Raw genomic sequence first — 23,305 nt, 5'->3', positions numbered from 1 at the left:
CCTTCTCCCCATATCCCTCACTCCCACCTTCTCCCCATATCCCTCTGTCCCACCTTCTCCCCATATCCCTCACTCCCACCTTCTCCCCATCCACCTCCTCCATATTTCCCTCAATCCCACCTCCCCACCTTCAGGCGAAGTTGTGGGCTCAGTTCAGAGAGCATTGACCATGTCGCACTCTGGCCTTGCCTTATGTTTTGATTCCCGTCTCCAAAGCTCTTCTCTCCTTGTAACCCATCTTTAAAGTGACCTCTTTTCACAAGCATTTGGTCAGTCCTTCTCCATCAGTCTGCACATTTGATTTGATGTTTAAATATTGCTCACAATTTTTGAAGCACTTTGAGGTTCATCCTATGTCAAAGACCCTGTAGACATGTGATTGTCATGTGACCTGATTTACCTGTTGGGGCACAGTATTCGACTCGTGAAAGAATGACTAACTGTGAATGTGGAATGGTGCCAGGTTAATATGAACCACTTGTGATGTCACCTCCAAGAGACTCTTATAGTCCAAAACATTGAAACCGGTGGCAGATTTAGAAGCGACGTTGAGGTAGTCTGACCACACAATTTGGTTTGCTGCATTAAAAAAAAAAGGACACCTCCTTAACTGTACACCAACTGAGTGTTGATGATTCTACCCAGTGAGGTGGTTGAAGGAAGCCAGCTCAGATAGAATACTATTTAACATTCTTAGAATTAGCCTGAGGGTACACGGTGGCCAAACGAGACAAAGAATCTCGGTTAAAATGATAAACTATATTGGGCCATTCAGCCCACTGAGTCCCAAATCCCGCTGAACAAAGAGTTATCTAACTCAGTCAGAACTGATAGCCCACCCAGTATTGACGAAGGCACTGGAAACAACAATGATAAAAACAGCCCTGTTTACCCAGACTGCCATCTGGGGGCTAGTGCCAAAATTGGGAGAGCTGTCTCAGAGGCTAGACAAAGCAAACCCCTGACTTTGTCATACATACGGAATCATACCTGACCGGTAAAGTCCCAGATACCACCATCACCATCCTCGGATATGTCCTCTCCATCCAGTAGGACAGACCTGGAAGATGGGGGTGGAACAATGGCATTTGGTCTAGAGGGAGGTGCCCTAGACTCCTGAGCATTGAATTAAAAATAGGATGTGCTGGAGAAACTCAGCAGATCTGACAGCATCTGTGGAGAGATAAACAGAGTCTAAACTTCAGAATCTTCTTAAGAACTCAGTTTCCAGCCCAGCCTGTCTAGCCAATCCTCAAATGACTCAGACCAGCTGTCAATCTCGTAAACCTACTGTCCCCTGAATTCCCCATTGGTCGTAGTCACTATTCTTTATTTACAGCTCCTAGTTTTAGACTGTCAGCATGTACCCAAACTGACGGCTGTTGTGTGATGCAGTGGGAGTGTCCTTGACTCAGAACTAGGAGGTCTGGGTTCAAATCCCATAAGCTCTAGGGATGTGTCACAGAATTATCTGGGCAGGTTGACTAACAACTGCCTGTAATTGGGCGGTACGGTGGCTCAGTGGTTAGCACTGCTGCCTCACAGCACTAGGGTCCCCAGTTTGATTCTAGCCTCGGGCGACTGTCTGTGTGGAGTCTGCACATTCTCCCCATGTCTGCGTGGGTTTCGTCTGGGTGCTCTGGTTTCCTCCCACAGTCCAAAGATGTGCAGGTTAGGTGAATTGGCCATGCTAAATTGCCCATAGTGTTAGGTTCATTAGTTAGAGGGAAATGGGTCTGGGTTGGTTACTCTTCAGAGGGTCGGTGTGGACTGATTGGGCCAAAGGGCCTGTTTCCACATGGTAGGGAATCTAATCGGTATGGTGGCTAGCACTGCTGCCTCACAGCACCAGGGACCTGGATTCAATTCCAATCTTGGGCAACTGTCCGTGGGAAGTTTGCACATTTTGCATGTGTCTGCGTGGGCTTCCTCCAGGTGCTCTGGTATCTTCCCACAATCCAAAGATGTGCAGGTCAGGTGAACTAGCCATGCTAAACTGCCCGTATTGGTCAGGGATGTGTAGGTTGGGTGCATTAGTAAGGGGTAAATGTAGAGTGGTAGGGTAGGGGAATGGGTCTGTGTGGGTTACTCTTTGGAGGGTCAGTTAGAGGGCCAAATGGCCTGTTTCCACACCGTGGGGATTCTATGAGGTCTGGCAGCATCTGTGGAGAGAAATCAAAGTTAACGTTTCGGGTCGAAGGGTATTGCAACACTGAAGGGAGCACAAAGACTATTTTCAAGGATGGATAAACTTATCAAGAAAGCATTGACAAAATGAGTCAACTCTGTCTGGTATGGGGAGCGGGCAGGGAAGTGGAACTGAGGCCTAGAGGAGATCAGCCATGATCATATTAAATGGCCGGGCAGACCCGAGGGGCTGAATGGCCTACTCCTAGTTCTTATATTCTATTGAACCAGAATCACAGAATTGTTACTGCATGGAAGGAGGCTGTTCAGCCCATCATGCTGACAACTATTCTATCACGCACTGCCAGTCTCCTGCTCTTTCCCCATTTCCTGGCATATTGTTTCTATCCAGATAACCAAGCAATGCCCCTCTTCAATACCTCAGTTGAATCTACTTCCACCACATTTCCAGGCAGTACATTCTTGACCCTAACTACTTGCTGGGTAGAAGTGTTTTTTTTCACACATCACCCTTGATATTTTTACACATCACTTTGAATCTATGTTCCTTTCAATCTTTTTTCCTTTACGAGTAGAAATTATTGCTATCTATTCGACCCTGTCAATATTTTGAAGCTCTTTTTGTGTTCAGCTCATCCGATAGCTTCTTCTTTTCTTAAATCTTGCTGTTGGGTTCAACTCAGTTTCTGGACGGATTTTATTTTCTGATCATTCCCAGTGAAGAACAACCAATCCAACAGAACAGGCATTTCTTGTGAGGTTGCTTGTGACGGTAGCATTATTTAACCAATCAAACATTTTCCTGCGGCATTTAAATGAATTTGGCCTTAACTGGTGAAGTTTGTCTGTTACACAAACAGCTGGCAATTAGAAAGTTTAGAGACTGATGAACACTTAGGTCAATATTTAGTTTAGAAGGATGAGGGAGGGGATCGAATTGAAACTTACAGAATACTGAGTGACCTGGTCAGAGTGGATGTTGGGAAGATGTTTCCATTGGTGGGAGAGACGAGGACCTGAGGGCACAGCCTTAGAGTAAAGGGAAGTCCTTTTAGAATGGAGATAAGGAGAAACTTCTTCAGCCAGAGAGTGGGGAATCGATGGAATTCACTGTCACAGAAGGCTGTGGAGGCCAGGTCATTGAGTATATTTAAGATGGAGATAGATAGGTTTTTGAATATCAAGGGGGTCAAGGGTTACAGGGAGAATGGGATTGAGAAACATGTCAGCCATGATTGAATGGGGGAGCAGACTCAATGGGTTGAATGGCCCAATTTCTGCTCCAATGTCTTATGTTTATATTTGAGACACAGAATTGTGTAGAAAGATGTATTTTTTAAAAACAAAGAACCAGATGAGACTGAAACCTTGAGCTTTTTGTGCTGCAAATACAAAACCGCTGGTAGCTGCCTAATTGGTTCATCAGTGTTGGTGTTAATCAGACTTTAATGAGAGCGTTTGCCCATTTATTTCCCACAAGTTAACGGTGATGCTGAAATATCTGGCGAATGTCACAAAACATTGTATCATCGCCAATTGTACTAACCAGGTTTAACTTCAGAGTTGTGGAACACAGACAGAAAGGAAAATTAAACCAGGGATTGCTGTGGCACTCAGTGGGCATTCTGTCACTTTATTGACTATAAAGGGCTATGTGACACCCTGTGGTTATGGCTAGGGCTATATCAATGTAAAGCTTCCAGCTGTGGAAAACAAAAGATTCCTTCAAGAAGTCACAATAATCATAGAATCATACAACACCCAAAAAGCATGGAGAGGGTAGTGGTATTATTGCGAGACTGCTAGTCTAAACTGCTAGCCTTGTTCCTGATGAAGGGCTTATGCCCAAAACATCGACTCTCCTGCTCCTCAGATGCTGCCTGACCTGCTGTGCTTTTCCAGCACCACACTCTCGACTCAGATCTCCAGCATCTGCAATCCTCACTCTCCCCTGCTAGACTAGATAATGTTATGGGAGACCCAGCTCCAAGTTCCAGCATAATTTATATTAAAAGAAATTCTGGGATTAAGAATCTAATGTTTCTGTTGTTGGAAAATCTATCTGGATCACTAATGTCCTTTAGGGAAGGAAACTGCCTTCCTTATCCAGTCTCATCTACATGTGACTCCAGACCAAAGCAATGGGGTTGGCTCTTACCTGCCCTCTGGGGAATGTTGGCCTGGCAAGCAATACCCTCAGCCTGCAATAAGTTAAAAAAAAGACCCTTCAGCCCATTAATGGGTGAAGTAAAAGAGCCTGCACTGCCCGAGCACCTTCCACAACTTCAGTATTGCCTCCAACATGTTTTGGGACGTGATGAAGCATTTCTGAATTGCTATGTCACAGGAACAGGCCATTCGGCCCATTGTGTCTGTATCAGCTTTCCAAATGAGCATCTCTCTGGGTGCCAGTCTCCTGACTTCCCCCCATAACCCGAACATTCATCCTTTCCAGAAAATAATCCAATTTCCTGTTGAATGCCTCGATTGACCCTGCCTCCAGGGCACTGTCCGTCGTGAATTCCAGAGCCTGATCACTTGCTATATAAAAATCTTTCTTCTCCATCACAATTGCTACTTTTGCCAGTTATGTTAAATCTATGCTATCTTGATCTTGTTCCTTCCACCACTGGAAACAGTGCTTCAACCCCACATCATTTGGAATATCACTGTTATAAAATGGGAAACACAACAGAAAATTTGTGCATAGCAAGCTCCCACAAATACCAATGACCTCACTTAGTTTATTTTTATAATTGTGATGTTGGTTGAGGGATAAGTATTCACCAAGGCCCTGGGTAGGACTCCCTGCTGTTCCTCCTGATACAAGGAGACAACTGGGATCCTTAATATCTGTCAAAGAGGGAAGCTCAGTGAGACTTTAATGTCAGTGAATGACAGCATCTCTTCAGTATCACATTGGATTGTGGTGCCAATTTCTCGGTAGTGGGAATTGGTTCTTTGATTTTTTAAAATTCACTTGTAGGATGTGGAAATTGTTGGTTTTATCTCCCGTCCCTAGTTGCCAAGGAGAAGGTGGTAGTGAGCCTTGAACCACTGAACCACTGCAGTCCATGTGCTGTGGGTTGACCCACAATGCCCTTAGGGAGGGAATTCCAGGATTTTGACCCAGGGTCAGTGAAGGAGCAGCGATATATTTCCACGTCAGGATGGTGAATGGCTCAGAGGGGATCTTCCTCGGGTGGTTTTCCCATGTATCTGCTGCCCTTGTCCTTCTAAATGTTGGAGGACATGAATTCGGAAGGTGCTGTCTGAGGATCTTTGGTTAGTTTCTGCAGTGCATCTCATAGATAGTGCTCTGCTGCTACTGGGCGTCAGTGGTGGAGGGAGTGGATGTTTGTGGATGTGGTGCCAATCAAGCGGCAGCTTTGTCCTGGATGGTGTCGAGCTTCTTGAGTGTTGTTGGAGCTGTATCCATCCAGGCAAGTGGGGAGTATTCCATCACACTCCTGACTTGTGCCTTATAGATGGTGGACAGGCTCTAGGGAGTCAGGAAGTGAGTTACTCGCTGTTGTATTCCTAGCCTCTGACCTGCTCTTCGAGCCATTGTGTTTCTGTGAAGAATCCAGTTGAGCTTCTAGTCTATGGTAACCCCAGGATGTTGACAGTGGGGGACTCAGTGATAGTAACACCATTGAATGTGAAGGGGCAGTGATTAGCTTGTCTCTTATTGGTGATGGTCACTGTCTGGCATTGTTCGACTTCTATGGCTCTTGGCAATGCTTTTAACCTCTGTACTGGCATCGTCAGTCTCTTGCAAAGCTCCCGCCCTGAGTTTAATTATTCTCTTTCATTCTGCTGCCTACTCTGCTGGAGGCATTTTCTGTTCTTTGACATTTAGTTCAGCTGGAAACCTGAGTCAGATCTCTTCCTGGCTAATTGTGTTGCTCCCCTCACCCCTCCTCCTTCCAAATATTTTGATGTGTCGAGTGTTTGACCTGGTTTGCGAAGCTTAATTATGTTGCTGGATTGACAGAGTTGGAAGTTGCAATTGCCTAACACTAATTGCTCAATTTTTGAATACCAGGTACCTGTACAACTCTTCAGAAGTTCAGCCTGGTTTTCAGACTAGTGTTTACCTCACTAATGGAAATGAAATGGATGTAATTTTTACATAGCATGTTCTTATTAGTGACCCAATAGGGGCTTCTGCAATTGTCAGGATGTGTTTTTTTCCCAGCTCAGTAACTGGGTCTATCATTAGGCAAAGAGAGAGAGAGAGAGAGAGACAGGCAGGTAACAGAGAGATTTTGGATTAGTGGTGCTGGAAGAGCACAGCAGTTCAGGCAGCATCCAAGTAGCTTCGAAATCAACATTTCGGGCAAAAGCCCTTCATCAGGAATAAAGGCAGTGAGCCTGAAGCATGGAGAGATAAGCTAGAGGAGGGTGGGGCTGTGGAGAAAGTAGCATAGAGTACAATGGGTGAGTGGGGGAGGGGATGAAGGTGATAGGTCAAGGAGGAGAGGGTGGAGGTGGACAGGTAGAAAAGAGGTTAGGCAGGTAGGACAAGTCCGGACAAGTCATGGGGACAGTTACTGAGCTGGAAGTTTAGAACTAGGGTGAGGTGGGGGAAGGGGAAATGAGGAAACTGTTGAAGTCCACATTGATGCCCTGGGGTTGAAGTGTTCCGAGGCGGAAGATGAGGCGTTCTTCCTCCAGGCGTCTGGTGGTGAGGGAGCGGCAGTGAAGGAGGCCCAGGACCTCCATGTCCTCGGCAGAGTGGGAGGGGGAGTTGAAATGTTGGGCCACGGGGCGGTTTGGTTGATTGGTGCAGGTGTCCTGGAGACGTTCCCTAAAGCGCTCTGCTAGGAGGCACCCAGTCTCCCCAATGTAGAGGAGACCTCATCGGGAGCAACGGATACAATAAATGATGTTAGTGGATGTGCAAGTAAAACTTTGATGGATGTGGAAGGCTCCTTTAGGGCCTTGGATAGAGGTGAGGGAGGAGGTGTGGGTGCAGGTTTTACAGTTCCTGCGGTGGCAGGGGAAAGTGCCAGGATTGGAGGGTGGGTTGTTTGAGGGCGCGGACCTGACCAGGTAGTCGCGGAGGGAACGGTCTTTGCGGAAGGCAGAAAGGGGTGGGGAGGGAAATATATCCCTGGTAGTGGGGTCTGTTTGGAGGTGGCGGAAATGTCGGCGGATGATTTGGTTTATGCGAAGGTTGGTAGGGTGGAAGGTAGAGACAGGATCAGAGAGAGAAACAGCATCAGAGAGAGACAGGGACAGAGAGAGACAGGGACTGAGAGACACAGTGTCAGAGAGAGACAGGGACAAAGACAGACAGGGACAGAGAGAGACAGGATCAGAGAGAGACAGGATCAGAGAGAGACAGGATCAGAGAGAGACAGGGTCAGAGAGAGACAGGATCAGAGAGAGACAGGGTCAGAGAGAGACAGGGACTGAGAGAGACAGGGACGGAAAGACAGGGACAGAGATAGACATGGTAGAGGGAGAGAGCTGGAAAATGGCTAAGCGAACACCCCTGTTTAAGAAGGGAAGGAGGTCGAAGAAACTGTGGGCCAATTTGCCTGACCTCAGTCATTGGTAAGATTTTAGAATTCATAATTAAGGCTGAGGTAGCAGACTACAGTATTTGGAAATGTACAGTAAAATAGGGCAGAATCAGCACTTTGAAATCCAGCAGTTCTGATCTACAGTCAGTTCTGCTATAACGCGGTAGTTCTGTTCTCATGCAATCCCATGTTATAAGAAAATCGCTTAGTGGCAGCATCATTTAAACTAAATGGGCCGGAATCGTGTTATAATCAATACACACATCAAACGTTCGCAGTGTAGAAACAGTGTCCCCAATTCATCAATCAGATTATGGCAAATTCAAATTAACGAAATGAGCGTTATAGCAGAACAACCTACATCTGGATTTCCAGAAGGCCTTTTACAAGGTGCCGCACATGAGGCTGCTAAATAAGAAAGAATCCATGATGTTAGGGGCAAGATACTGACATGGATAGAGGATTGGCTGACTGCCAGACAACAGAGAGCGGGGATAAAGGATTGCAGCCGGTGGCTAGTGGAGTTCCACAGGGGTCAGTGTTGAGACCACAGCTATTGATGTACATTAACGATCAGATAAACGAACTGAGGGCATTGTTACTAAGTTTGCAAATGACACAAAGGTAGTTGGAGGGTCAGGTAGTGTTGAGGAAACAAGGAGGCTGCAGAAAGACTTGGCGAAAATGAGGACCTGCAGATGCTGGAGATCAGAGTCAAGATCAGAGTCGTGCTGGAAAAGCACAGCTGGTCAGACAGCATCCGAGGTGCAGGAAAATCGATGTTTCAGGGAAAAGCCCTTCATCAGGAATGAAGGCAGGGAGTCTCCAGGGTGGAGAGATAAATAGGAGATGGTGGGAGTGGGAAGAAGGTAGCCAAGAGTGCACTAGGTGGATGGAGGTGGGATGAAGGTGATGGGTCTTCAGGGCAGAGGAGATGACCTGGGGGTTGCAGTGAGAGAGAGACTCACTGAGATTCTTGTGGAGAGAGGAGGAGAACTTCTTTAAGATAGGCATCCTTGCAAGAGGATTCACAGTCAGGTTAAAATCAACCAGGAAAAAGTGAGGACTGCAGATGCTGGAGATCAGAGTCTAGAATAGAGTGGTGCTGGAAAAACACAGCAGGTCAGGCAGCATCCAAGGAGCAGGAAAATCGACGTTTTGGGCAAAAGCCCTTCATCAGGAATGTGGTAGGGAGCCTCCAAAGTGGAGAGATAACTGGGAGGCGGGGAGGGGGGCGTGGGACTGGGCAGAAGGTAGCTAAGACGATTCATTGTCTTGATAGAAACTGAATTAAGGGTGACCAAGACTGGATTGGATAAAGCTGACATTAGCTGAACACAGCAGTGACTGCAGATGTGGCATGTTAGTGTGAACTGTTTATTGAACAACAGCAGTATGGGTTGGTGCTCCTCCTCCATCCTGCTGAATCAATCAGCTGGGCCAGCTTTGTAAAGAGTCACTTTGCTAACAGAACTCTTGTGTTGTCTCTCTTCAGTTCTCCGGGATGATTTCCGACAGAACCCTTCCGATGTTATGGTGGCAGCGGGTGAACCATCCGTCATGGAATGCCAACCTCCTCGTGGGCATCCGGAGCCAACCATCTCATGGAAGAAGGACAGTGTCCACCTGGACGACAAGGATGAGAGAATCACGGTAACAGTGTACAAGTTATTTGTTTCTGGATTAGTGGTGCTGGAAGAGCACAGCAGTTCAGGCAGCATCCAAGGAGCTTCGAAATCGACGTTTCGGGCAAAAGCCCTTTCGCTGCTCCTTGGATGCTGCCTGAACTGCTGTGCTCTTCCAGCACCACTAATCCAGTATCTTCTTTTCCACCTATCCACTCCACCCTCCTCCCTGACCTATCACCTTCATCTCCTCCCCCACTCACCCATTGTACTCTATGCTACTCTCTCCCCACCCCCACCCTTCTCTAGCTTATCTCTCCACCCTTCAGGCTCACTGCCTTTATTCCTGATGAAGGGCTTTTGCCCGAAACGTCGATTTCGCTGCTCCTCAGATGCTGCCTGAACTGCTGTGCTCTTCCAGCACCACTAAAGCAGAATCTGGTTTCCAGCATCTGCAGTCTTTGTTATTTCCTACAAGTTATTTGTGGTTGGAGTGGGTGTGAATCTCCACCTTTCCTTAACAGGAAAAAGGCTAGAGTTTGTAAAAAAGACACTGAGGGAAAATTGTAGCCAAGGATGGCCAAACCAGAAAGACCTCCGCCCCACATCTGAGCTGCACTGGGCACTGCTGTGATGTTGAATGTGTACTCCTTCCTTTTCTTTATGGGATGACAGCCTATGGCAGACATGGCCAGGCTTTGTTACCCCCTCCTTAACTGCCCTTGAACTGGGGGCCATTTCAGGGGGCAGCTAGGAGTCAACCCCGTTGGGATGGAGTCACATGTAGGCCGGAGTAGGTGAGGGAGGCAGATTTCCTTCCCTCAAGGGCAGTTTTGAACCAGATGGGTTTGACAATAAGAGGGGATGGTTTCATGGGTGCTGCCACTGAGATGAGAGCATCTCAATACAGTTAAAAAAAAAATCAGTTGGTTAAATTGGATTTGGACCCACGACTCCTGAACATTAGCCTAGGCCACTGCTCACAAAATCACAAATTGCTTATGGTACAGAAGGAGGCCATTCAGCCCAACATGTCTGCACTAGCTCTTTTAGCATGCATCATTACCTCATGCCTATCTCCAGCCTTTTCCCCATATCCCTGAACGCTATTTCAATCCAAATAATTGACCAACCTCCCTCTTACATGCTCCAATTGAGCCTACCTCCAGCACATTTCTGGAAAGTGTACTCCAAACCCTAACTACTGCTAAAGAGTTCTTTCTCAGTTCACTCTTGATTTGTTCACCCCTCCCGTTAAATCTCTGCCCTCTCGTTCTTGCTCCTTTTCCAAGTGGGAACAGCGTAGCCCTATCTATTCTGTCCAGTCTGCTCATGATTTTGCAAACCTTTATCAGATTTCTTCTCAACCTTCTTCCCTCCAAGGAGAGCAGTCCCCAACTTTTTCAATCTATCCTCAATGCTGAAGTTTCTCATTCCTGGAACCATTCTGGTCAATGGTTTATTCACCCTCTCCGATGCGTTCACATCTTTCCTGTAACATGGAGTCCCTTGCTGTACACAATACTCCAGCTGAAGTCAATTGTGTGTCTTGTACAAGTTCAATATTGTGGGTGGTACGGTGGCACAGTGGTTAGCACTGCTGCCTCACAGCACCAAGGTTCCAGATTTGATTCCGGCCTTGGGTGACTATCTGTGTGGAGTTTGCACATTCTCCCCCCCGTCAGCGTGGGTTTCCTCCGGGTGCTCTGGTTCCCTCCCACAGTCGAAGGATGTGTGGGCCAGGTGAATTGGCCATGCTAAATTGCCCCTAGTGTTAGGTACATTGGTTAGAGTGAAATGGGTCTGGGTGGGTTACTCTTTGGAGGGTTGGTGTGGACTGGTTGGGCCAAAGGGTCTGTTTCCACACTGTAGGGAATGTGATCTAATCTAGAATCACCTCAAAAAAAAACCCAAAAGGACTGTGGCTGCTATCAATCAAAGATAAAAATTGAAATTGCTGGGAAAGCTCAGAAGGTTTGGCAGCATCTGTGGAAAGAAAGCAGAGTTAATGTTTCAGGTTGAGTGACCATTCCAGAAGGTCCTTAGGAAGAGATTAACTCTGCTTTCTCTCCACAGATGCTGCCAGACCTTCTGAGCTTTTCCAGCAACATTTTTTTTTGTCTGTAGCTTCGCCTCCTTGCTCTTGTACTCTATGCCCCTATTAATAAAACTGTTTTATAACTGCATTCTTCACCTGTCCTGTCACCTTCAATGACCGATGCATACCCAGGTCCCTCTGCTCCTGCACCCCCTTTAGAATCGTGCCCCCTATTTTACATGTATTTCAGCCTTTTGCCCAGTTATTAACCCACTGACATCAGCACTATGTCACCGTCTTTGCCTTATGCTGTTGAAGAGGTGGAACTCATGTCCTTCCCCTACTGCAGCACGTCATGTTTGCTCTTTGAGTCTTCAGCTGTGAGTCTATAGGTCCCACTCATACCTCTGAGGCAGAAGGAGATGAATTCAAATCCCAGTCACTCAACATTGAGCCCAGGTTCCAGGATGATATTCCCAATTCAGATCTTTCATTTTGTACTTTGGAGAAATATTATTCAGGACCCTGCAGGGCCACTGCTCTGGAATAGTGTCACTGGATTTATTCCCACACCCCCGGAGGGCTAAGGGAGCTCTGTATGATGGACTCACTGGGCAACAGGACTCCCAATCCTCACCAATATTAAACAGATGGTCCATTTGTGAGTGTGTACCTTGCTTAAAGATGTATTCACAGGGTGTGGGCATTGCTGGCTGGGAATGCATTTAATATCCATCCTCAGTAATCCAGAGGGCAACTGTTGGTCAACCACATTGCCTGGAGTTACATGTAGTTCAGACCAGGTAACTGGCAGATTTCCTTCCTTAATGGGTATTAGTGAACCAGGTGGGTTTTCCCAATAATCAACAATAGTTCATGGTCATCATTAGACCCTTATCTCCTGATCACAGGTGAATACAAATTCCACCATCTGTTATGGCATGATTCAAACCCAGAATATTACTCGAGTTTCTGAGTTTATAGTTGAGTCACAATGTCATGAGTCCATTGCCTCTCTGACCTGCGTCAGTGAAAGGTGATGACGCAGGCAGTTAGTGTTAGGGATTGTTGACAGGAGGAAAATTGCTGAAGTCAGCAGCAAGTTCAAATTATGTCCCTTCCAAAGATTTTCCCGAATTTGAAGGTCACTGACCAGTTGTGAGGAATGAGGTGAGAGGCGAGTGGGGGTAAGCAGTGGTTGAGGATTTGGTTTGGCTAACAGATTGTTGAATACAGATTCAGTCTTACCCTTTAAAAGGGAATTGGGTAACTACGCAAAGGAGGAAAAACTCCAGGGACACAGGGCCATGAGTGGGAGATTGAACATAATTTGATGGCTCATTGAAAGAACTGGCCCATATTTGATGATCCAAGAGGCTTCCTACTGTGTTGTATTGTTCTACGATTTCATGATTTATTTTCTCTTCATTTAGTTTCTGGCATTTGCCGATGCAACAGACACTGAACCTCTGAGCAGTTTATCAAATGTTGGACTGTGTACAGACATTTCCAAGAGCTTAATAAATTCAGCTCTATCTTTCTGCAGCAAGTACAGGAATACGGTCTGCCAGACATTTTGCCTTGAAGCTAAAGTTGCTGCTAGTTACATCTATAAATTTTGAAAGGGATGACTTTAACTTTTGACCCCCTGCCCCCAGTCTCCTAGCCTTGCTGGAATGCTACGCCAGTGTAGGACGTGGGTTGGTGGGGGGGGGGGGGGGGGGTGGGGGGGGCTGGTGGTGGTTTAGACATGGTTCATTGTGTTCCTGATCTCATGGTCTCACTATCTTCACTTCACTTATTTAAGGTAATTCCACTGGTGGAAAAAAAGTGGACCTGCATTTTTATGGCATCTTTCAACACATTTTGGAGAGTAATTACTATCTCACTTCTTTATTCTTTCATTGGCGTGAGTGGGATGGTGAGTGTTGGTTATCTGTCTTGAATTGCCCTTGAAGCGAATGGTTTAATAGACCTTTTCAGAGGACAGTTAAGCTTTGCCGTGAGTGGATGGCCTAGTGGTATTGTTGCTGGACTGTTAGTCCAGAGGCGATGGTAATGTTCTGAGTTCGAATCCAATCATGAGAGATAGCAGAATTTGCATTCAATAAATATCTAAGTTAAGAATCTAACGATGACCATGAATCGATTGTCTAGGAAAACCCATCAGGTTCATTCATGTTCATTAGGGAAGGAAAGTGCTGTCCTGATCTGGTCTGGCCGACATGTGACTCCAGACCCATAGCAATGGGGTTGATTCGCAGCTTCCCTCTGGGATGGGCAACAAATGCTGTTCTAGCCAGTGATGCCCTCACCATGTGAATGAAGAAGAGAAGTCACATGTAAACCAGACTAGATAAGGACAAAAAGACTGCAGATGCTGGAATCCAAGGTAGACAGGCAGGAGGCTGGAAGAACACAGCAAGGCAGGCAGCATCAGGAGGAAGAGGGACACAGCAAGGCAGGCAGCATCAGGAGGAAGAGGGACACAGCAAGGCAGGCAGCATCAGGAGGGAGAGGGACACAGCAAGGCAGGTAGTATCAGGGGGCTGGGGGAACACAGCAAGGCAGGCAGCATCAGGGGTCTGGGCGAACACAGCAAGGCAGGCAGCATCAGGAGGGAGAGGGACACAGCAAGGCAGGCAGCATCAGGAGGGAGAGGGACACAGCAAGGCAGGTAGTATCAGGGGGCTGGGGGAACACAGCAAGGCAGGCAGCATCAGGGGTCTGGGCGAACACAGCAAGGCAGGCAGCATCAGGAGGGAGAGGGACACAGCAAGGCAGGCAGCATCAGGAGGGAGAGGGACACAGCAAGGCAGGTAGTATCAGGGGGCTGGGCGAACACAGCAAGGCAGGCAGCATCAGGGGTCTGGGCGAACACAGCAAGGCAGGCAGCATCAGGAGGGAGAGGGAACACAGCAAGGCAGGCAGCATCAGGAGGGAGGGGGACACAGCAAGGCAGGCAGTATCAGGAGGGAGAGGAACACAGCAGGGCAGGCAGCATCAGGAGGGAGAGGGAACACAGCAAGGCAGGCAGCATCAGGAGGGAGGGGAACACAGCAAGGCAGGCAGTATCAGGAGGGAGAGGGACACAGCAAGGCAGGCAGTATCAGGAGGGAGAGGAACACAGCAAGGCAGGCAGCATCAGGAGGGAGAGGAACACAGCAAGGCAGGCAGCATCAGGAGGGAGAGGGAACACAGCAAGGTAGGCAGCATCAGGAGAGTAAATGCTGGAAAATCTCAGCAGGTCTGGCAGCATCAAGATTTTCCAGCATTTTCTCTTTTGGTTTCAGATTCCAGTATCCGCAGCAATTTGCTCTTATTTTAGGCAGCATCAGGAGGGAGAGGGACACAGCCTCTTACTTGTCTACCTTGGATTCCAGCATCTGCATGCTGCCTGGATTGATGTGTTCTTCCAGCCTCCTGCTTGTCTCGATTAGATAAGGACGACAGGTTCCTTCTTTAAAGGACATGAGTGAACCGGGTGGTTTTTTTAGAAAAACTAACAGTTATGATTTTGTGGGTAAAATTACTGAGACTAGCTCTTGATTCCTGACTGAACCTGTATTCCAGAAGCTGAGAGTGCTGAATATGAATGGACATGGTGGGATATATCCTGACCCTCTGGAATATTTGACCAATCATATTCCCACTCCACCACTAGCTCCTGTGAGAGCCAAAAGCGTGTGTACTGCATAAGCTCCCAGGCGGCAATGTGATAATGACCAGATCATCTGTTTTTAATTTTGTTAATGAAAGGATTAAATGAGGAATGCACAGGCACCAGAGAGAACTGTCTTTGCCCCAGTGTTGTTCAAAACCACAAAGGCTCTGGACAAAATAGTTAAGGAGAACCTTTCCCCTTTGGTGAACAGGTCAAGAACCAGAGGAGACAGATTTTTGTCAAATCAGACAATGGCAACAGGAGACTACAAGACCATAAGACAATGGAGCAGAAAGAGGCCATTCGGCCATCGAGTCTGCGTTGCCATTCATTGAATTAATGGCTAATCTGATAATCCTGAACTCCACTTTCCTCCCTTTCTCCATAACCATTGGTTCCCTTATTGAATAAACATCTATCTCAGCCTTTAACATGCTTAATGACCCGGCCTTGAAAGTACTGGGTTGCAAAGATTTCACAGATTGATGACCCTCTGAGAGAAGAAGTTCCTCCTCATCACTATCTTGACCCTGTGAATCCTTATTCTAAGATTATTTCCTCTGGTCCTGAGCTCTTCCCCCAAGGGGAAACAAATTTCCAAGTCTACTCTGTCATGGCTCCGAAGAAAGCTATATAATTCAGTAAGGTTGCCTTTCAGTTTTCTAAACTCCAATAATTATAGACCTAAACTACTCAACTTTTCCTGATAATACAGCTCCTCCATCACGATTGAGCCTGGAGAGTCATATCTGGTCTGAGCCTTCTCTGATGCCAATATATCATTCCTTTGATCGGGGCCCCAGAACTGTTCACTGTATTCCAGCTGTGGCCTGACTATTGACCTGTATTGATTTTGCAAACCCTCCTGACTTTAATACTCCATTCCCTTTGAAATAAAGAGCATTCCATTTACCTTCCCTATTATCAGCTGAACTCGAATACTATCTTTTTGTGATTCATGGATGAGGACTCCCAAACCTCTCCTTTCTGCAGCTTTCTGTAGTCTTTATCCATTTAAATAATATTCAGCTCCTCTATTCCTCAGAGAATTTTGTTGGTGAATGTCTAGGATCTAGAATGCACTGCCTGGGAGTGTGGTTGAAGCAAATTCAGTTTTAGCTTTTAGAAGGATTTAGATACAAAGAGTTGTTTTTGTGGTATAATACTTGAGTATTGCTGAAATAGACACATTTTCGTGAAGTTTTCCATTTTGCATTCACCTGGACTATTCACAAGAATACCAATGAATAGGGAGAACAGCATTGACACTTCATGTGAGGAGAGTGCTGACTGTTTGGCAAGTGGACTCTGATTGGTAGAGGTGTTGCCATAGAGAATGTACCAGTTTGATGATGACTGACAGTTAACTGTCACGCTTTATTATGCTTTAATCAAGGCAGGTTGATTCTGATTGGTAATGCCCTTTGCATCACTGTTTCTTGTGAGTTTTCCTGATGTGTACAAGATGAAAAGCTTTGATAAAATGTGTTTCTTTTCCAGAATTTGATAATCACCTGAAGAGGAAAATAAGCATTTAGGGATATCAGAATAACTGAAATGAGGGAGTTTCCCTTGCAGAAAGCGAGCACTGACATGGGTTGAGTAGCTTGTCTCTGTGCTAGAACCATTCCATGAAATAGTGCCTTGGAATATTTTATATCCACACGAAAGAGGGCTTGGGCCTTAGTTTAACATCTCATCCAAAAAACAACTTCACCTGAATTACCACAGCTCAGAACTTTGGAGCGAGTTCTGATCCCACACCCGCCTGACTCAAAGGACACCCACACCCATTGCATCCAACTGTGGAAGTTACTATCAATAAAAACAGAGGCCCCAGAGATTTCCAGCTAGGTCATTTTGTTTCATCCTTCTATGGATTTGAGGTCAGCCAAGAGGTGGTGGGGTGTTTGCTCTCCTGCTGTTTAACTCAGATGGTTCCTTTCCAGGGCTTCCTCCTATTACACTCCGAGAGGAAAGCAGATCATTATTTCAATGGAGAGAGATTGCAGAATGTTGCAGTACAGAGGGATCTGGGTGTCTTAGCACATGAATCAGATAAAGGTGGCGTACAGGGACAGCAAGTGATTGGGAAGGCAAATGGCATGTTGTTTCCTGCTAGGGAGATGACTCCCTTGTATAGGGTATTGGTGATGTTTCACCTGGAGTAGTAGATTAGATTAGATTACTTACAGTGTGGAAACAGGCCCTTCGGCCCAACAAGTCCACACCGCCCCGCCGAAGCGTAACCCACCCATACCCCTACATTTACCCCTTACCTAACACTATGGGCAATTTAGCATGGCTAATTCACCTGACCTGCACATCTTTGGACTGTGGGAGGAAACCGGAGCACCCGGAGGAAACCCACGCAGACACGGGGAGAACGTGCAAACTCCACACAGTCAGTCGCCTGAGGCGGGAATTGAACCCGGGTCTCTGGCGCTGTGAGGCAGCAGTGCTAACCACTGTGCCACCGTGCCGCCCACATTTGATTTATTGTAGTCATGTGTACCTAAGTACAGTGAAATGCTTTGTTTATGAACAGTACAGGCAAATCATATTAAGCAAGAATGTACAGGTCATAGGGTGCTTAGGCAGAGTGAGGCATCCAGATTACACTACACAAGACGTGTGTGAAGCAAAATCAACATGAACAAGATCAGCATTATTCAAAGTCTAATAACGGCAGGGAAGAAGCTGTTCTTGAACCTGATGGTGCATGTGTTGAAGTATTCTGTATATTAAGCACGATGGAAGAGATTGTAGGAAAGCATTACCAGGATGGGAGGGGTCCTTGATGATTTTCGAGACAAAAGTCCTGAAGAAGGATTACATCCGAAATGTCGACTTCTCCACCTCCTGATGCTGCCTGGTTTGCTGTGTTCTTCCAGCCTCCTGCCGGTCTACATTGATGATGTTGACAGCCTTTCCACAGCAACACCAGGAGTAAATGGAGTCCATGGATGGGAGGTTAGCTTCCGTAATGGTCTGGGCTGTGCACACCACCTTCTGAGGTTTCTTACAGTCCTGGGCAGAGCTGTTGCTATACCAGGCCAGTATGTACCCAGATAGAATGCTGTCTATGATGCATCTGTAAAAGTTGGTGAGGGTCCTTTTGGACATGCCGAATTTCCTTGCCATCTGAGGAAGATGAGGTGTTATTGTGTCTTCTTGACCGTCACATCAGCATGTGAAATCCAGGACAGGTTGTCAGTTATCGTCACACCTAGGAACTTGACGCTCTCAACCCTCTCAATCTCCACTCCGATGATGTCGATGTGGGCATAGTCTCCTCCCTTCTTTCTGAAGTCAATGATCAGTTCTTTAGTTTTTCCGATGTTGAGAGAGAGAGGATCAGGAAGGATAGACTTACATTGGAAGCAATTCAGGAAAGGGTTCAGCAAGCTCATTCCTGGGATGAAGAGATCGTTTTACATGGAAATGTTAAGCAGTTTGAGTCTATATCAATGAGCATTTAAAAGGAAGTGATTTTTCTGAATGATATGGGATTCCAAATGGGCTTGACAAGAGTCAATGCTGAGAGGATGTTACTGTCCTGTGGGAGTCTGGAATAGGGGCCACAGTATCAATATAAGAGCACTCCCTTTGATGATGGATGTGAGGAGAAAGTTCTTCACTGCTTGTCATTGGAAGTCTCTCCCCTGGTGAGCTATTGGGTAGATTCTGGGCTGTTTTGGACCGATTTCTGATGGACAGGGGGCAGGGTCAAGGGTCACGGGGAGCTGACAGGAAACTGAAGTTCAGCCTATAGTCATATCAACCAACATGTCACAGAATGGTGAGGCCAAGGTTGAAGGGCCAAATAGTCTAACCCTTCTACTTCAGAGGATACCATTATTGGGAACCAGTGCTCTCCTCGTGACAAAATTCCCATGGGAATTTCATTCAGGGAAATGTAAGGGAGTGGTCACCTCAGTCAACTCCAGTGCTAGAGCCAGAGGGGTCTCCTCTTCAAATCTGCCATTTCTGGGTGAGATAAGTTCAATGCACCGCATTTCCCACACACTGTGAGGAGTTTAGAGAATATTGAATTCAGGAAAACTGCCAGTTTATACTGACCTGTCAACTCAGGAGGATTGAGAAATATCATGACAGGGAGGTAATCACCTCAAAGAGTGAATGGAGGTTGATGAGGAGCGTGGACCCCACATGGAGCAAATGGATTGAATAGCTTTGTCACAGGCTACAGATTCGATGTGGAGCAGTTGTATTGAGTGAGATCACACCAAAAACAGTGGCTTGCATTTATATAGTGCCTTAACAACATCCCAAGGTGCTCCCCAGCAGCATTTCCCACCAATGATTGACACCAGGTCGCATCAGGAGATACTGGCTGTAAATCAAAGCTTGTCCTCAGAGTTTTAGGGAACATGTTATTGGAGGAGAGAGGGCTGGATAGATTTAAGGAGGGAATTCCAGAATGCTTTTCATTATCAATACCTTAGTCTCAGTAAAGCAGAAAGAAATTAGCCTCAGATCAGAGGCGAGGATGCAAGCATTAAAGCTGTACTTGGCACCCAGAAAAATGAAATGTCAAATCAGTTTTGACAAAGCTGATAGTTCTGATAGATTATGGCTAAAGGCAGTTTAGAAAAAAAATGTTACTTCCACACTCTCTGCTATTGTCCCTCCTGGTTGCTGTATTTTGATGTGTCTATTTTGAACAGAGGAATTAATTGGAGATAAAATTATTCGCTAAACCTTTGGCTTTCCTGACCTCAATGATTAAATCCTAACAAAGGGTCATTGGACCCCAATATTTTCAGTTCAGGCAGCATCCGAGGAGCAGGAAAATCGATGTTTCGGGCAAAAGCCCTTCATCAGGAATAGAGGCAGAGTCTATCTCTCCACCCTGCAGGCTCTCTGCCTCAATTCCCGATGAAGGGCTTTTGTCCGAAACATCGATTTTACTGCTCCTTGGATGCCGCCTGAACTACTGTGCTTTTCCAGCACCACTCTAATCTAGAATCTGGTTTCCAGCATCTGCAGTCATTGTTTTTACCCAATATTTTCACAAGTTTCTCTTTCCACAGGTGCTGCCAGACCTGCTGAGTTTCACCAGTAATTTCTGTTTTAATTTTACAGCAACTGCAGTACTTTCATAGTCTCCCACCAGTGCAGATAGAGGCCATTCAGTCCATCAAGTCTGTACTGACCCTCTGAAGAGGAACCCCCTCCCCCTTCCCCCCACCAACATTGCTGTAACCCCTCATTTACCATGGTTAACCCACCTAGCCTGTACACTGTGGGGAATTTAGTATTGTCCACCCACCTAACCTGCACATCTTTGGATTGTGGGAGGAAACCGGAGAACCCAGAGGAAACCCCACGCAAACACGGGGAGAATGTGTAAATTCCACAGAGACAGTCGCCCGAGGCTGGAATCGAACCCTGGTCACTGGTGCTGTGAGGCAGCAGTGCTAACCACTGAGCCACCTTCTTTGTTCCATGCGATCCTCCTGGTGTTAAAAGAAAGCAAGGGGAGGTTTTATACAATTCTGGCCAGCATTACTCTCTCAAGCAACACCATAAAAAAGTGCAAATTGGTTGCCAATTAACTGCTCAAACTTGCATTTCTGTCCCCTCCTTCCCAATCTCAGGATGTCTTAAAGTAGATTTCAGCCACTCGCTGCACTTCAGTTAGTCATTCCATAATAACCTACTTCACCCATCCATTCAGTGCCCCACATGGACCAACATTATTGACAGATTGAAGGCAGAGATTGATAGATTCTTGTTGTCTCGGGGAATCAAGGGCTACGGGGAGAATGCGGGTAAGTGGAGTTGAAGTGCCCAGCAGCCATGATCGAATGGCGGAGTGGACTCGATGGGCCGAATGGCCTTACTTCCACTCCTATGTCTTATGGTCTAACATTAGAAGCAGAGACATCTAAAATGCAGAAAAAAGCCCCTTCAGCCCAACACCTCCACACTGGTTAACAACACCTCCACCACCTAAATATTCTGACCCAGAGCCTTGTGTGCCTCATCATTGCAAGTGACACATCTAAGTATTTCTTCAATGTGTGTTTCCACCTCTCCCACCCTTACAGGCAGTGAGTTGCAGGTCCCCAACACCCTCTGAGGTGAAAAGTCTTCCCTCACATTTCCTATGAACCTTCTGCTCCCTTCCTAAAATCTATGCCTGCTGATCAACTCCATGAGGGGAAAGAGTTTTCACCTGACCCTTCCTCTGTTCTTCCCCGTTCCTTTCTAACCTTTCTGAGTAAGATACACCAGCCACAATCCTTTGGAGTAAGCGATGGGAAACGTGAAGAATCACTGACAAGTTCCCCGTGACAAACCAATGCACATCAAATGGCAGGCTTTGAGATTGGGCCTCACTAAACAGATTCGGGTTATAAATAAATAAATAAAGGTCAAATTACTAATCTGAAACAAGCACAGGAAACACTGGAGAAACTCGGCAGGTCTGGCAGCATCTGCAGAAGGAGAAACTGAGTTAACGTTTCTAGTCCAGTGACCCTTTCTCAGAACGAGTACCTCATCAAGGCAGAAGGGTGGTGGGGGGGGGGAGGAGTAAGCAACAGATGGAGATGGAGCCCCGGGAGAGAGAGAAGAAAGAGAGAAAGATAAAGGGATGGATAATGATGAATCAGGGAGAAAGAGAAACTGATTCTGGGAACCATCGGACAGTGAAAATGGGCTGGCTCTACTGAAAGCAGCTCATGTCATGATGGGGCCAGGGATGTGAGGTGAGTGAAGGACTTGGGAGGAGATGCTTAGGCCCTAAAATGATTAAACTTTATCAATCATAGGACAGTACAACACAGGAACAGGCCCCTCGGCCCATGATGTTGTACCAAACAGGACGCCAAATTAAACGAATCCCTTCTGCCTGCCCTTGGTCCACATCTCTCCATTCCTCACATATTCATGTGTTTATCTAAAAGTCCCTTCAATGCTCCTATCATATCTGCCTCTACCACCCCCTAGTGTTCCAGACTCCTTCCACTCTCTGTGTAAAAAAACATGCCCCTCACATCTCCTTTAAACTTTCCCCCTCCCACCTTGCTATTCAGCCCTGAGGGGCCCAGTGGGGTCTTAATACAAATCACTGATGCATTTGTGGACAGAGACAGACAATGCTGCACGTTACACAGGAGTGTTCCCTCTATGCTCAGGGTAATCACCTAAACTTCAGCACAAGGAGGGTGATGCCTGGCTCTGGGCATTTGCATTTGTAAGAGAAAGAAATAGAGCTGTGGTGATGGAGCAGTTGATTCTGCTACGTCCCAGGGTCATGAATGACAATAATTGTTGGCCCTTCTTGCTTTCTGTTTTGTGTGTGTGCATATGTGTGTGGGGTGGGGGGGTGGTGGTGATGTGGAATGTATGTGTGTGTTGTATGTGACTGTCTGTGTAAAAGAGAGAGTGAGTGCATGAATGTGTAAGTGTGAGTGTATATGAATGAATGTGTGTGTATGTGAATGAGTGTGTGTGCGTGAGTGTATGAGTGAGTGTGTCTCTGTGTGTGTATGTGTATGAGTGTGTCTGAATGAGTATATGTAAGTGAATGTGTGTGTGAGTAAGTGTGCGTGTGAGAGAGAGTGTGTGCGCGTGTGTGTTCGTGAGTGGGTGTGTCTGTGTGTTAGCAAGTGTGTGTGTGTGTATTTGGATGGTATTTCAACGTGCACGCCTTACTAATGTGCTGGTAATGTCATTCCTGTGGCTTGTCCATCTGCAGGAACAAAGGCAGACTGTGTGAAAGCATTGTGTCCACACCTGTGCCTTTTGATGTTGTCCTTGTCTTTCCCCTCCTCCTGGCCTGCTAATCGCTTGCCTGTTTACAAAGCACAGGCTGCCAAGAGCTTGTTTGAAGAGTTTCTACCTGACACCTGAAAACATCTCCTGCCCAAACATTAACAACCCAGCACTCACTTGTCTGAGGAATGCTGCAAGTTTAATTTAACTTCAAATTCCCCCTCCCTGCTGCAAGATCAAATTAATAAAGTTTTCAAGCTGTGCTGGTGCTTGTGAGTTGAAAGGATTGCCTGAGCTTTTAACTGTTGCTGTTGACAGGCACTGATTACACAGCACTTTACACCAATGCAACAGCTTCCATCAAATAAAGGTGACTCACTGGTTCGGAGATGGCAGCTCAAGGTGGGAAAGGCACTGAGCACTCTGAGCTGAGAGAGCCATGGTAATCAAAGAACTTGCATTGAGGTAGTGCCTTTCACAATATCAGGGATGCTCCTTCAAGTGCTTTTCAAACTATGGTTAATTGCAGGGAAATGCAGCAATCTCC

The 23,305-nt window shown here is 46.5% G+C and overlaps 1 protein-coding gene across 5 annotated transcripts in view; it reads left to right on the top strand.

Annotated features, from left to right (window-relative positions):
• Positions 1-23,305, top strand: part of robo1 (roundabout, axon guidance receptor, homolog 1 (Drosophila)) — a 682,199-nt gene that overhangs the window by 530,775 nt on the left and 128,119 nt on the right. For all 5 annotated transcript variants that reach the window (XM_072585788.1, XM_072585789.1, XM_072585790.1 and 2 more), the window contains one exon: positions 9,178-9,335. In XM_072585788.1, coding sequence (XP_072441889.1) covers positions 9,178-9,335 — 158 coding nt within the window. The remainder of the gene's footprint in view (positions 1-9,177; positions 9,336-23,305) is intronic.

The sequence above is a fragment of the Chiloscyllium punctatum genome, chromosome 15, assembly GCF_047496795.1.
Source record: "Chiloscyllium punctatum isolate Juve2018m chromosome 15, sChiPun1.3, whole genome shotgun sequence".
NCBI lineage: Eukaryota > Metazoa > Chordata > Chondrichthyes > Orectolobiformes > Hemiscylliidae > Chiloscyllium > Chiloscyllium punctatum.
The sequence above is the reverse complement of the archived record's forward strand: the minus strand, read 5'-3'. Positions and strand labels throughout refer to the sequence as shown.